The sequence below is a fragment of the Brachycentrus maculatus genome, unplaced genomic scaffold (genome assembly GCF_059751285.1).
Source record: "Brachycentrus maculatus isolate JH-2025_06_01 unplaced genomic scaffold, ASM5975128v1 h1tg000024l, whole genome shotgun sequence".
Classification (NCBI taxonomy): domain Eukaryota; kingdom Metazoa; phylum Arthropoda; class Insecta; order Trichoptera; family Brachycentridae; genus Brachycentrus; species Brachycentrus maculatus.
The window spans coordinates 719,615-733,698 of record NW_028280778.1 but is presented as its reverse complement, the minus strand read 5'-3'; the positions used below and the strand labels follow the sequence as shown (position 1 = coordinate 733,698).

Genomic DNA, 14,084 nt, shown 5'->3' with positions numbered 1-14,084 from the left:
GAATAAACCCCCACAGAATCGTGATAGTTATTTAGTTTTACACCCACATACATAGTTTTTAAGTACTCTCTTATGGTAGAGAAAGTCCAAAAGAAGTTTTTGAGGTATCTCTACATGAGAGAGTACGGCTATTATCCTTGGCTCTACCCGACCCAGTTTCTCCAGGGTATGCTTGGCTACAATAGTTTAGAGACTAGAAGGAATGTGTATTTGATTACGCATTTTTATCGATTGTTGCGCGGTATGATCGATAATCCTGAAATTATCCAGAGTATTGGTCTGTATGTTCCCGATAGTTACCTAAGACAGCGTCGGCATAGATTGTTTCACATTCCTATACACAGGACCAACCTGCCGATGGTTATGCCTGTAGGAAGGGCTACCGCTATGTTGAACAATATCACATTGGATATTGATCTGTTCCATGTGTCCGAAGGAGTTTTCCGAAGCGAGATTCTTCTACACATTTAACAAGAGTCTTCTTGCGTAATTTTTTATTTGTTTTTTTTTTTTTAATGTATACGCCTTAAATGTTAGTTTGTAATGTATATATTAATTATTGAATAAATTGAATTGAATTGAATTGAATTGAATTTATGCTTTCCCTATAATATCTTCGACGTTTTCCTCTGTGGAAATTCCGAATGCCTGAATTTCATACAAAAACTATACGTGTTTACCAAGGAGATGGTATTTTATTCTAAAAGCGAAAAATAAACCGCGGTCAATGGAATTAATGGACCTGAATTCTAAAAGTGAAAAACGCCCACAGAAAACTCAAGTGTACTAGCTGCTTAAGTGCCTACCTTTATAAATTTTAATTGTGTCAGTATTTACCTATAATTTTTTATAATACAATAGCAACATTGAAAATATTTTAGAGTTGGGCAGATGAATGTAGATCTATTTATAGTCGGGTACGATTTATGAAGATATAGATAAATCGCATAGATTTAAGGGTCTGAACCTTGTATTTAATTATTCTCTTTTTTTCGATGGAGGGTAAATATATTTTACAAAAAAAATAATATTTTTATTTGAAATAGATTTAATTTTTATTAGAAATGCAAACAAAGTATGTCAATTAACGTTTATCTTTGCATTCGAAGATACAATGTATGATAAAAAGAACCACTACCATTGCGTGCTGTTAACTTTTTGAAAAAATCCTTTAATAAACCTCATAAAATTACAGACCATTTTTTCTTGAACCAACTTCGTTTTTTTTATTTAGAAAAAATAAATATTCCCATTCAAATTGTTTTTGTAAACCGATAGATGTGATGCGCTTCGAAAAGTCAGAATTTTTTATAGCACACGGTATAACGACTGAAACAATCTCCATTTAGACACAAATTTATGAAATTGTAAAATTCCATATTTTCATGGTTAAATATTAGTAGTCACATGTGTAATATCAATTGGCTATTTCAACAACCTGTGATTTTTAATACCTGTTCAGAACGTGATTTGATTCATCGTGACTTCAAAGAACCTGCGATTCCCATCTCTAAGCCTCTAAACTTTCATTTGACGTTTGTTATTGAGGTTATGTTTATATAAATGTGTGTTCCTCGTGTTGAGATTGTCAATAAGTTGTCACATGTCAAGCTATAACACTTATTGTAATGTATATTATTAAATGAAAACGTGTTACTTGTTTTGTAATTAGTGTTTGTGCACGCGAGGTTGATACTGCGCTCCTGTTTTTAACTGTCGCAGCTCATAAAATGGTCATAATGAAGAATAAACGGAAACGTTCTGCTGAAGATGGAAGTAAAAAGCCCAAAACTAAAGTGCAGAAACAAAGCCTCGAAGAAAATGTGACCGATAATAGTGCCCAAATTAAATCACAAAAGGCCACCGACTTTGATGTAAAATATTTTCGTAAACAGTTGAATATGAAACCCGCTCAATTAGTCAGTAAGTACAATATTCCATGTGATTTAATTTATCCTCAACTTCGAGCCCGCTCTTGTCTACTTCTGTAGTATTGTGGTTGCTATATTCAGTAACTTTGTATGAGGTCCCAGGTTTGTCTCCTGGCTAGGTCAATGTTTAATTTTTTATTTATTTAAATAATTAATTATTTGCCATTGGGCGGGACAAATGGAGTTCTGTTTAAAAAAAAGTTTTTTAATTTTTGTGAAATTGTGACTTAGGCTAGGATGTTTTTGATAAAAAAGTAGCTGCTATCCAGGGCTAAATTTGTGGCATTGCAAATTCATTTCTCATGAAAATTTTTCAATTGTGGCTATCTTCATTTCACTCATTGGCGGTTGAACCTAATCTTACATCGCACCAGCTTACAATGTAAAGTTACTAATTTCTTTGCTTTCTTATATTTACAATCTAAATGGTAATACTGCCTTAACCAGCTTTCAATTTGAACAGTGGTATACCAATTATTATCAAATAGCTTTTCCGCATTTTCTTTTATTTCCAGATCACGTACTTGTGCTACTTTATGTATATTTTATTTTGTATGTACTGTAATGTTATGGACGGTCGCTTGCTCGTGCTACGAAGACGCTTTGTGATCAGCGTACGCGAGCACTCGATGACGTCCACACTGAACAGGACACTTTAGTCCCCTTTTTGTCAGGAGGCAGGTTGGACTGAAGCGAGTATTAATTAAACACGGTATCGACTATTTATATATTTGTTTATTTAAAAACAACAATACGGCAGTCAATACTCATGTGCTTCCAAACAGCTCTGTTAAGTTATGTTACACCCGACTCTCACGAAATACCAAATTAGACTATGTTAAAAACCCTCTTGCTTTAGGGTAGAGAATCATAAAATGCTGTACCGATTTATGGCCATGGGAACGCATCTCGAACCAAAGGCCGGACAACATATTGCAAGCAAATGACGAGTCCCTCGACTTTCTGAAAAGGACAATAAAAGTGCGAATGAGAAATGGCAGGGCCATTACAGTACATAGTTATTTAACACACTTTGGACGGGAAAGGTATTTTTACCTTATGTGCCGGCCTCTTTTCAAAGTCAGAAAAGAAGGAATTAAATATTTAAGGTTACTATATTATGTCCGCCTCCGTAGTGTAATGGTCAGCACGCTCGGCTACCATTCTGGAGGTACCGGGTTCGATTCCCAAGGGGGGTAAAATAAATATAAGTGATTTTTTCACTGTAATATTTATTCAAAATTACCATGGACTGGTACCTGAAGCGGAGGGCTGATCACCTTTCCTTCATGTATCAACGATCAAGATAACACTGTGTTTATATGACACAGTGCCCTATGCACCATTGGGGTGCGGATAAGGGTTTTATTATTTATTATTATTATATTATGTACCAATCTCTTTGCTAAGGTCTTAATAATATGTACATAATTATCAAACCCATAGCCAACAGTATGCGGGCGTAAAAAACACCCGTCCTTAGCGTGTTAATATTTTATACTAACAAAGTACGTTTATCTTCTTCTAGGTTTGACGCAGTTTATTGAAGTTTGTACTCGACAGAGCAGTGTAACTGATTTTATGGGTCTGTATTTAGAAAATGGGGGAAATGCAAATGAAATATTAAAATTGCTGAATGACCAGAATAAAAAGAATCCCGCAGTCGTTACTCCTGTTTTTACTATTCTCCATTTACTTCTAACGAAAATTCAATCTGCAACCCCCCATTTGTTTCAAGCCGCAGAAGAAACATGCCGCTATTTCCTCAACTCGCATGTTTCCACGATAGACTTCATGCTCAGTGAAAAATCTAACTCGAAACAGCAGAAGATTACTTTGAAATTACTCGGCGCTATTGTAGCGCTAAGTCCCGAACTAGGGTTTACTGTATTGAATCAGTTGTCCCTACAACCCAAAACTTTGATGCATTTGGTTAAAAACGTACAAGGAAAAGATAAAGACGATGTCAGAATTACCTTCATTCAGTTTGTATTGGCATTCTTACAGGAAGGAAACACTTCACTCATAAAGTCCGCCTTAGACAAGCAAGGGTTCCTCACGTTGATATTTTCAGGCATGATAAAAGATAATTCAGAAACTGTTCTCACAGTTTTGAATATATTCAGCAAAAATATCATCCACAACTTAAACATATCGAAGACAATCAAAATCAAAACATTTAACCAAAATATTATCTTATCTTTGTTCAATCTCTTCAATTGGAATGACAGTACTCAAAAGTCCGAAGATGGAAAATCTAACACCAAGAAAGAAGTCGAAGAAGCCGTTTTTAACTTTTTGTTAGTGCTGTGCACTTCTCATAAGTACGGTATTTATTTCACCGATAAAAGTCTCGGGACGAGTGATCTCCCTACTAACCAGTGTTTGTGGAAGGCTCTCGAATCACTCGAAGCTCCGTGGAACAATAAGGAAGCCGGACTTCTCATTATCAATATGGTTTCCAAATGTCCCGACCTGTATAGACCTGTTATTCGTTTGGTGGAGCAAGTCTATGAACCGAGAAATTCCGAAGTTTGGTATAAAACTATAATTTTTTTGATGAATCTGTTAAAAGCTTTGCCGGCTGAACATATCATTAGCAGAACTGGGGACATGAATCCTGTTCAAATTACTAATTTTGTTCGTAATGTTTATTTACCAATACCAATTTTAAAAATTTCTACTAGTGTTTTGAATACATGCGAAGATGCAGTGAAAAATCAGATTATTCTCCTTTTACACGTAATGCTTTCATCTGTCAACTCTTACTTGTTATTATTGGATGCAGAAAAAAATCATATTTTTCCAGTTCTGAAAAGCAGATTAGAAGAATTTTTTCCGAAGCATTTTCCTTCAACCGATGTTTTAATAACCGTGCTGCATACTATGTTGGATAATTTATCTAAACCCGACAGCGATTTGGATGAAACTAACAATGCCTTTTCAATTCCATTGCCTAATCAAAGTAGGTTATTGATAAACGTTTTGGATCTATTGTTGTTATATAATGAGGTGTTACCTAATTCTTTGGATCCAATATCCGCTATGCTGGATTCTAAAAGATTGTTTGACAAAATGGAATCTATATGTGAAGCTGATAAAGGGGAGCTCAAACTGAAAATTACCATGTTTTTGCTATGTGCGGATAAATTTGCTTTTGCACCGGATAAACCACTGTTTAAAGAAATTCTCCAGTCTATGTTTGAAGTATTTATTAGTTCTGATTCTTACGTTTCTGGAATATCCAGAAATGTTTTATATAGTATTCTTGAAACCACAGGAATATTTGAAAAAAGTAGATCTGAAATAGATTTGCTTCTATCAGTCATTCACTTTGTGGGTTCTAAACATGGACAGTCGATAGCGAAGACTATTGTCGGTGTAGTTGAAAATGTTAATCTGTTTTCGGACAAGTATGTTTCCCATCTCGTTTCCAATGCGGAAGAAGAGAATAGCGACGGTTTAATTAAACACTTTGATATGTTGGTTTCTAATTTGCAAATTTGTAAAGGCCAATCGATGGGAGAAAATATTGTTTTTGAAAAAACCTTTTTGACTCATTTTGTGATTGGTTTGTTAGAGCATTTAAAATCTAACAAAACTAAGAGTTTTTGTTTGCTGACTAACCTTTTTACTACAAATCTTTTGCATTACCAAGATACGGCTGAAGATCTTTGGCATATTTTAGAAAATTACTCAATTGATGCTTCCGTTCAAACGTATATTATGAGCTGGAAATCTGAACCTGTCAGTTTGGATAAAAACTTCATAGATAAAGTTTCCGTTATACATAAATTAAGTAAAGCTCTTATATCTGAAAATGAAATTAATCTTGATGCAGTTTTCAACACCGAGGCTGATGAGGATGTAAATGCTGTAGAATCCTTTAATTTTGAAAATCTTAATGGATATTGCTTATCAGAAAGGGAATCTGAGATATTCTCTTGGTTTAATATGATATTGTTTTATGTAACACGACAAAGTGAGTTGGATGTCCTCAGTGAATGCAAGATGTTGAATGCAATTAAGGCATTAAGATATATTTTTCTAAAATGTCAAGAAAAAAGCAATCGTTCTTCTAGAGTATTGAGACGTATGGTTGGAAATTGTCTTTCGCATAAAATTCTGCTTAAAACATTTTCCCCCTTAAAAAAAAGTGAACATGCATCTGATAAATATTTGTCTGATTTTATATTAAACTTTGTTAAATTTTGCACGGAAAATAATATGGAAATGGCTATGTTAAATTCTTTATTGAGACCTTATAAGCATAAAATATTTTTAGCTCTGATGACTCATTTAAAAAAATCGTCAAAAAATGTAAGAGGCCCACATTTACAAAATATTTCTGAAATATTATCGACTATCAATCTCGATTTAAGTGATGCCACTTTGATTATAACGGAAATATTAAAGATGAATGTGACGCACATGGTTTCTGATGAAAATGAAGCTTCTTCGTGGGTGCATGTTTTATGTCATATTATAAATCAGTTTATTAAAAATGAAGTTCTGTTTCCAAACAAACTCATTCGAGGAATAGCTTTATTATATTCTAAGATAACACTCGAGCTAGATGTGGTTATAAATATTACAGATTTTGAGGAATCATTTTATAATTACCTCGTGTCTAATCCAGAAACAGTTCTATCGATTCCGCCGACTACTTTCGAAGCAATTTTTTCTGTAAAACACGTTAGTAAGTCCACTTCTAAAATAGCCAGTGTCTTGCTAAAATTAAACGAGAATCTGCTTCCTAGATTTTGTAAAAATGTTATCAAGAATGATATTTTAGAAAAACGAGAATTAGTCCTTCCCCTTACTAGAGCGGCATTCAGTCACCATAAATTTCATTCTGAGCATGATGTAATATTTACAATTTATAACTATTATAAGTCAAACATACAGAAAGTGCTTGAAAAACCTCACAAAGCATCTCAAATTTATGTTGATAATTCAGATCTAATAGTGAAATTAATAAATCTATGTATGGATAAGACGGAATGTGAAGTTTTTTTCAAGAAAGCGCAAAAATATGATTCGGTTGAAGTTTTTCATATAAATATATTAGAGGCAATGTTTTTTAAAGCGCAAAGTAATTGTGAGGTTAATCTTCTTTCTAATAATTATGTGTTATCTATTCTTCATTTGGCGAATATCGCTTTGAAGAGAGATAGTCCGGAGATAAAGAAACTTGAAAGGATTTACAATTGTTTAAAAAACGTTCTCTTAGTTTACCGAACCGGCAATAGTTCAGACATGTTTTCAGTTGTGAAGGACAATGCTATATGGTTGAATTTCTTTAAGTCTATTTTAAAATACTATTTACAAACTGACACTAAGGAAACTGCGGAGAAAGCTGAGGCAGGTTTTAACGAAACTGCTTTATTCAGCATTGTTCCATCCTTTATCAGTTTAATTTATCCAAATGATGATAAAGACATTTTAACGTTATTTGAAATGACATCCTCTCACTCTGAATTTCTTAATATCATGTTGAGTAGTCGATACTTAAATGTTAAAACACAACTAGTGAAGTTGCTGTTTTCTATGGTTACAAAAAATAAAGAAATATTGAAATCAGCTCACATTACTGTGTATTTGAGCGCTTATCACGGATCCTTGAACTTATGCGATAGATATATTCTAGCTTTACTTCGGTTTTACGAAAGGAATGGACAAGCCATGACTGAATATCAACCCTATTTGTGGGGAGATATTGCTGCTAATCATTATGCCGTAAGGAGTAAACAGACAAAATCATCTTTATGGAGTAATCCCACTGCTAATCATATTTTAAATTTATTGGATAAAGAAATGATAGAGAAAACTGTAAGATACTATCCTGCACATATGGAACTAAACGTGGAAGAGGATTTACTCAGTGGAATGGATTATTTGTTCAGCATATCAAAGGAAGAAAAGTCTACAGCAACTGATGATATCATAGAATATAGTTTAAGGAAGAAATCTAAAAAAGGATCTATGGGAAATGCTGAGAAGATAAGTAAATTTTCTGATGAAATTAAATTTAAACAATTTCGATTTGTCCTGTCTGATTTATTAAAGTCTGAAAACTCACTGATGAATAACCCTGTATCTGAGGGAGAAGTATATGATCCGGCGTTTTTGATGCCATTGTTGAATTTCATTGTTACTCCTGGATCCGCTGTGTCGTGCCACCGGATAGTCCGTTGTGGAGTACTCGCTATTCCTCTGATCGCTCTCTCCTCCAGTTGTCCCTCAATGCGGGCAGTTGCTTTGAATATACTGCAAAGGTTTTATGCCCTCCTGGAATCTGAAATGTAAGATAATTTTATGTTTTTTTTTCTTATCTTATTTATTAGCTTTTGTGAACATAGTACATTCTTTAATTTTGTTAACAATAACTGAAAATTTGAATACATTTCCTTCACTATTTTTGCTCCTATAAATAATAATAATAATAAAACCCTTATCCGCACCCCAATGGTGCATAGGGCATGTGCACCCAATGGTGTCATATTAACGCAGTGTTATCTTGATCGTTTACACATGAAGGAAATGTGATCAGCCCTCCGCTTCAGGTACCAGTCCATGGTAATATTGAATAAATATTACAGTGAAAAAATCACTTATATTTATTTTACCCCCCTTGGGAATCGAACCCGGGACCTCCAGAACGGTAGCCGAGCGTGCTGACCATTACACTACGGAGGCGGACAAATTTGCTCCTATACACAAGCAAATATTTTCTCAAATGCAAATAGCGTACAATTTGTTTTGTCTCTACTTTTTGGAATTGTTAACTTTATTATTTATCGAGGCGTTTTTTTAATATACATATAATATTTTTATGAATACCATCACTGGGTTCTTTCAAATACCCCTTTATTAAGTTTATCCAAATGTAAATAGTATGAATAACTAATGTTGTTTTTTCTTATTATTACAGGTATTACAGAAATGATAAAATATTGTGGTCTCAGTTCATAGATACATTAAAAAATAGCCTGGATTCTGCATTACCAACTTCAGAAAAAGATCAGTTACTTTCTGGAATGAGTGTACCTAGACTACCAACTGTTGGAGCAATTTACCTAGCAAGATCAGCTCTGATTATGACTAACCCCCTGGATCCCTTGTTTAAACCTATCAATAGTTTTATCATATCCAAACAGTACATCAATTTTGCAGTTGTTCCAGATCTTTTAGACCTCTTTCATAATTCAGACATTCAATTTATGGAAAGAAGGACATGGATGCTAAAAATTCTGAGAGACGGGACTAAGACATTTTCAGACGTTACGGTTCTTTTGAAGAGTGTTACCTTTAAAATTATTCTTGATTTCTACTCCAGTAATCTTTCAGATATAAAACAAAAGCTGTTGATTCTGGAAGTTATAAATTCTACAATTTGTATTCCAAAAGCTGCTAAAATATTGTCCGATGGATATGGTTTGTTTGCCTGGTTAAATTGTTCATTGAAAAACATCCATTGTGAAAACAAAAGCTTGATATCGATGGCAATTCAACTAATATCTAATTTTTGGATGAGTTTAGCTTGCGAGCATTTGTCCAATGTACCCAAAATTGCGGATGTGAATTGTAGAGAAATTAATGACATAATCACCGATGAATGTTTCAAAATCGGCAGCAACCTTCAATGTTCATTCTTATGTTTACTTTTGGAATTGTTACCAAAATTATCCGGAGCTTCATTGCCCGATATTAAAATGTATTTGAATGTTTTTCGTAAAATTTCAAAAGGTTCTATTAACAATATAAGTAAGTATCAAATTCTAACACTTTTAAAAGAATGTGATTCGCTTTTTAAGCTTAAGAAAGTTTCATCAATATTAACATCTGCAGTTGAAACTTCTAACGTAAATATATTAATAAGTTCAAATACTGTATTAGATATTTCAGATTATGAGTCTGAAGACAAATTTCTTGTTGTAAAATATTTGCACGAAATTGTGATGACTTGGATTTCATAAATTTTACTTTGTTCTTCTTTTGAAATTGTTTATAGGATACATTTTTTAATAAACACAATGTTTTGTTATAATATGTTTCGCACATTATTTTTCTCCATATTTCTTGAAAATTACCTTGATTAGGCAATCCAAAATCTTCCTCCTGTGTCCTGCCGGATCCCCCCGACGTTGACGATCACTTGGGAGCAACCTTGTCTGTCCTGGGGAGCACGAACACCTCCTCCACACCTCTCATCCCGGTCCACTCTGGAATGTTCCGAAGCCAGGAAAGCTGCCTTCTTCCAACCCCTCTGCGACCCTCAATCTTCCCTTTTATGACCAGTTGTAGGATGGCATACTTTTCACCTCTCATTATGTGACCAAAATACCAAGTTTTACGGAGCTTGATCCAAAATCTGGACAATTTAATTACAAAGAAACTTCGCTTTAATAAAATTCACCATTAGAATTATACATACCTGAGGACACAGACGATAAGTTGGGATGAAGCCAGGAAGAACAAGTAGAATCGTACATTATATAAGAGCTGCCCAAAAATATTTTTTTAATTTATTAACCCAGCAGTAAGAATTTAATGAATAAAAAATATTACAAGTCTGTGTGTTAGTGCATTTGGCTACTGTGCCGGAGGTCCCCAGGTTAATCTTTATTTTATATTATCCTGGATTGGTGCCTGAGGCACAGGATTCATACCCTGACTTTGCCTTTATAAGATGATTACACACAACACTTCAGCATTAGGTGCTGAAAGGAGATGAAAAAAATATTCTTAGGCAAAATTATTTGTTTTTATAAAAAAAAATAAGTAGTACATATAATGTTTCTTTCACTTTTATTTATGTGACCAGTGACCGGGTTTTATTGTTACCAAAATCGTCAGACTGGTTGTTATATAATATACATAATATAAACAATAAGACGGGTGTTGAAAACCATAATTTTATGCCACATGGTTCCTTTTCCTGCACTCCTTATTAAACCACAGATGTTGCCATTTGTCATTTATAACATAATTGTGTATAGAGATGCATTAGTTGCACTGTACTTGCACTTCTGATTACGTTTGACGATAGACGGCCAAGAGAAACAGTTATTATTTAACACATTGTTGTCAGGCAGTTTTTCATCAACCCTGATCCTAATTATACTCGGACAGTCTGCCGCCCGACCCTTAGTATACTAATCACAAGTAACCGCAAACCCAATTCTCATCTGTACAATTTTTTGTGGCGTCTCTCGCACTATACCAAAGGTAAACAAATAGAACACTTTTAAGCGTCTCCCGCTCTCTATCAACAGTATGTAAAAGACGCTTTTAAGCGTTTCCCGCATACAATGTGTTAACAGAGAGTGTAGGAAAAAAAACCTTGTCCCATAAAATCATTGTTTGCAGCCCCTGAAATGTACGTTCAAAACTTAAATCTAATGGTGGAGACTGACCGGAGCATTTCGTTGTAACGTAACATCGCTCGCGGCGAGCATGTTATGTTACGGCATTGCTGACTGACCGCGAACAGTGCTCGTTTAGAACACAACTGCTCGCTTGTGGCCTTGTGCTCAGTATGCCAAACCATAAAATCTGAATAACAGTCTAAAAATCTGTATTAAATTTGTATAGAATCAATAACCCAAAATCTGTATGAATCTTTGCATTCGTTGTTAAAATGTAGGACGACGAAGACTTGATTCTTGATTCTGTGATTTTAATAAATTACAGCTTACTCCAGATTAATAAAATAAAAGATTCCCCGCAGTTTAAGGAATTTTCCACAGATTGGCAACCTTGGTACTGACCAAAAATTGCATCCGACTTCAGATGGAGCATTCGGAACGTGCGGCGAGCAGCTTGGCTCACTGTACTGACTGCCTAAATGCTCGCATCGTAACATTTTATGTTACAACGAAATGCTCCGGCCAGTCTCCACCATAACAATGATTTGAAATTATTTATATTTTGTTATTTTTGTAGTATGATTTTTTTTAAATCGTTAGTCTAGGTAGAGACAGATATTTAAAAAGTTCTCCTTGATTTAATACTTTGAACTGTGTTGCCTAAATTTAATCATTAAAAAAAATGTACCTAGATTTTACTATTTTTTTATTTTTTTTTGTACTTTGATTATTATGCAACGTCAAACCTGCTTCCATCATTCATAAAGTCATTAAAAATATAAACTTAATAAAAAAGAGCTATTCATAAATGGATAATGGAAGTGGGTAGATCTGTAATAGATCATATAATATAAGCATGTCGGATTTGATTGGAAAAACAATTTTTTTTCTTTATAATTTATTAATAATATTTGTAAAAAGTGCCCTCAGCACGGGGTAATAAGCATCTAAGAGACAAATGTTGTTGAAAACAGAAGCAGAGGAAGACCTAGTACTTTAAATACTTGAATGTGGACAGGTCAAGAGTGGGACTAATTGGCAGGTATGTATGGGGAGATTCACAAACATCGGTGAGGCAAGTATATTTGCAAAAACATACGTGGCACTCTATCCTCTCTGCCTACCCCTACGGAGAAAGGCATGACCAGCCATACTCATTCTGGTCTTTAAATCACTACTATTTTAACCCTACATTACCTATCTATTTTATGAATGACGTTGTTACGAAACATATCGCTCACTCCTTTCAACAACATCATATTTCAAAAAACATGATTTTTCAGGAGAACGTTTTTAAAGTTTAAGAATATAATTAAATGTATTAAAAATAAATATCAAGCCACTTATTGAACTTTTTAATGTGCAACAGATCTTTTTAGGTAAATCCTGAAGGTTTTTACTCCATTTGAAAAATATTTATTATAATAAAAAAAATAATTAAACAATACCTTTTCTTCAAAATGCAAAAACAACACTTTCTGCCCTATGGCGGATAAATATTAAATTAAAAATATGCCGCTTTTGCTGGATATAGTACATTTTCTGGACATTCCGAAAACATGAACAAATGAAAATTGACGATTTTTGATATATGACGTTGTTGAAAGGAGTGAGCGAAATGTAAAAAATACGACAGAAATAAAACTGGAATAAATATGGTCATCTATATTTTTGAACTAATGTTAACATTTAAGAGATCAGAGAGTTTAAGAGATTAGGAAGACACTGTAAAGCTTGGGGGCGTGGGAACGACGTGAACATTGTTTTTTTCCAGAAATCCTCATTTTACCGTCGTAATTTTTACGAAAATATAGTATTCTAGGGTTAAACACTTTATCTGCCTCCGTAGTGTAGTGGTCAGCACGCTCGGCTATCGTATAGAAATTCCCAGGGTAAGGTTAAATAAATATAAGTGATTTTTTCACTAATATTTATTCAATATTACCCTGGACTGGTACCTGAAGCGGAGGACTGATCACCTTTCCTCCATGTGTTAACGATCAAGATTACACTGGGTTTATATGATGCAGTGCCCTATGCACCATTGGGTTACGGATAAGGGTTTGGAGAATGAAGATGAAGAAAGCCACTGTAATGCATGGGGCGCGGAAACGCCGCGAATATTGTTTTTTCCAGAAATCATAATTTTGCCGTCGTAATTTTTAAAATGTTATATTCTAGGGTTAAACATTAAAATAAGCGTTTTTCTCTTTTAAATTACCTAACGTCCAAGTGACTCTTAAAACAAGCTACGGCTTATGCAACACTGCTTATTGTGACCATACTTTACTTACGTGCGTTTTTCTCGTCGCAACGGTTGCCCGGCCTTTTGTTTGTGTCCCCCTCTTCCCCCGTTTGGTACAAAGCGAGAGAGAGGGACGCGCGTATGCCATTATTGTGCATCGCGGTCCTTGCCTACCTGTTTACCTTTAGCGGTGGCGTTGTATGAGATTCGAATTCGAAATTCCAATCTGAGAATATGGCGGTTGCGAGCGGACGCCTGCGCACCTGTTTTCTTAAACTTTTTTAGAACGCCTTGCTTTAAACATAGAAACAAACTTGTCTATTATAAAAAGACCACAAATATTTTGAAACAGTTTGTGTCGTGCATTTTATAAACCAAGTTTCGCGAAAATGTGCGGTGTATAAATGTGTTATTTTTTATTTATTATTATGGGACAATAGTGTGATTAATTCGTGCGTGTGTTGAATATAAAAGTGTTTTTTTTTCGTACATAGTTTTTATACTTCAAATAGTTTTATCAGTAAATAAACTTTTAGT

General features: G+C 34.2%; 1 protein-coding gene across 1 annotated transcript; it reads left to right on the top strand.

Moving 5' to 3' along the window:
• The first annotated feature begins 1,542 nt into the window (after positions 1-1,542).
• LOC148313058 (nucleolar pre-ribosomal-associated protein 1) lies at positions 1,543-9,981 on the top strand. The gene is made up of 3 exons (XM_088268750.1): positions 1,543-1,923; positions 3,460-8,236; positions 8,866-9,981. Exons 1-3 carry the CDS (start codon positions 1,731-1,733, stop codon positions 9,908-9,910), a joined length of 6,015 nt encoding a protein of 2,004 aa, XP_088124876.1. The 5' UTR covers positions 1,543-1,730; the 3' UTR covers positions 9,911-9,981.
• The last annotated feature ends 4,103 nt before the right edge of the window (positions 9,982-14,084 follow it).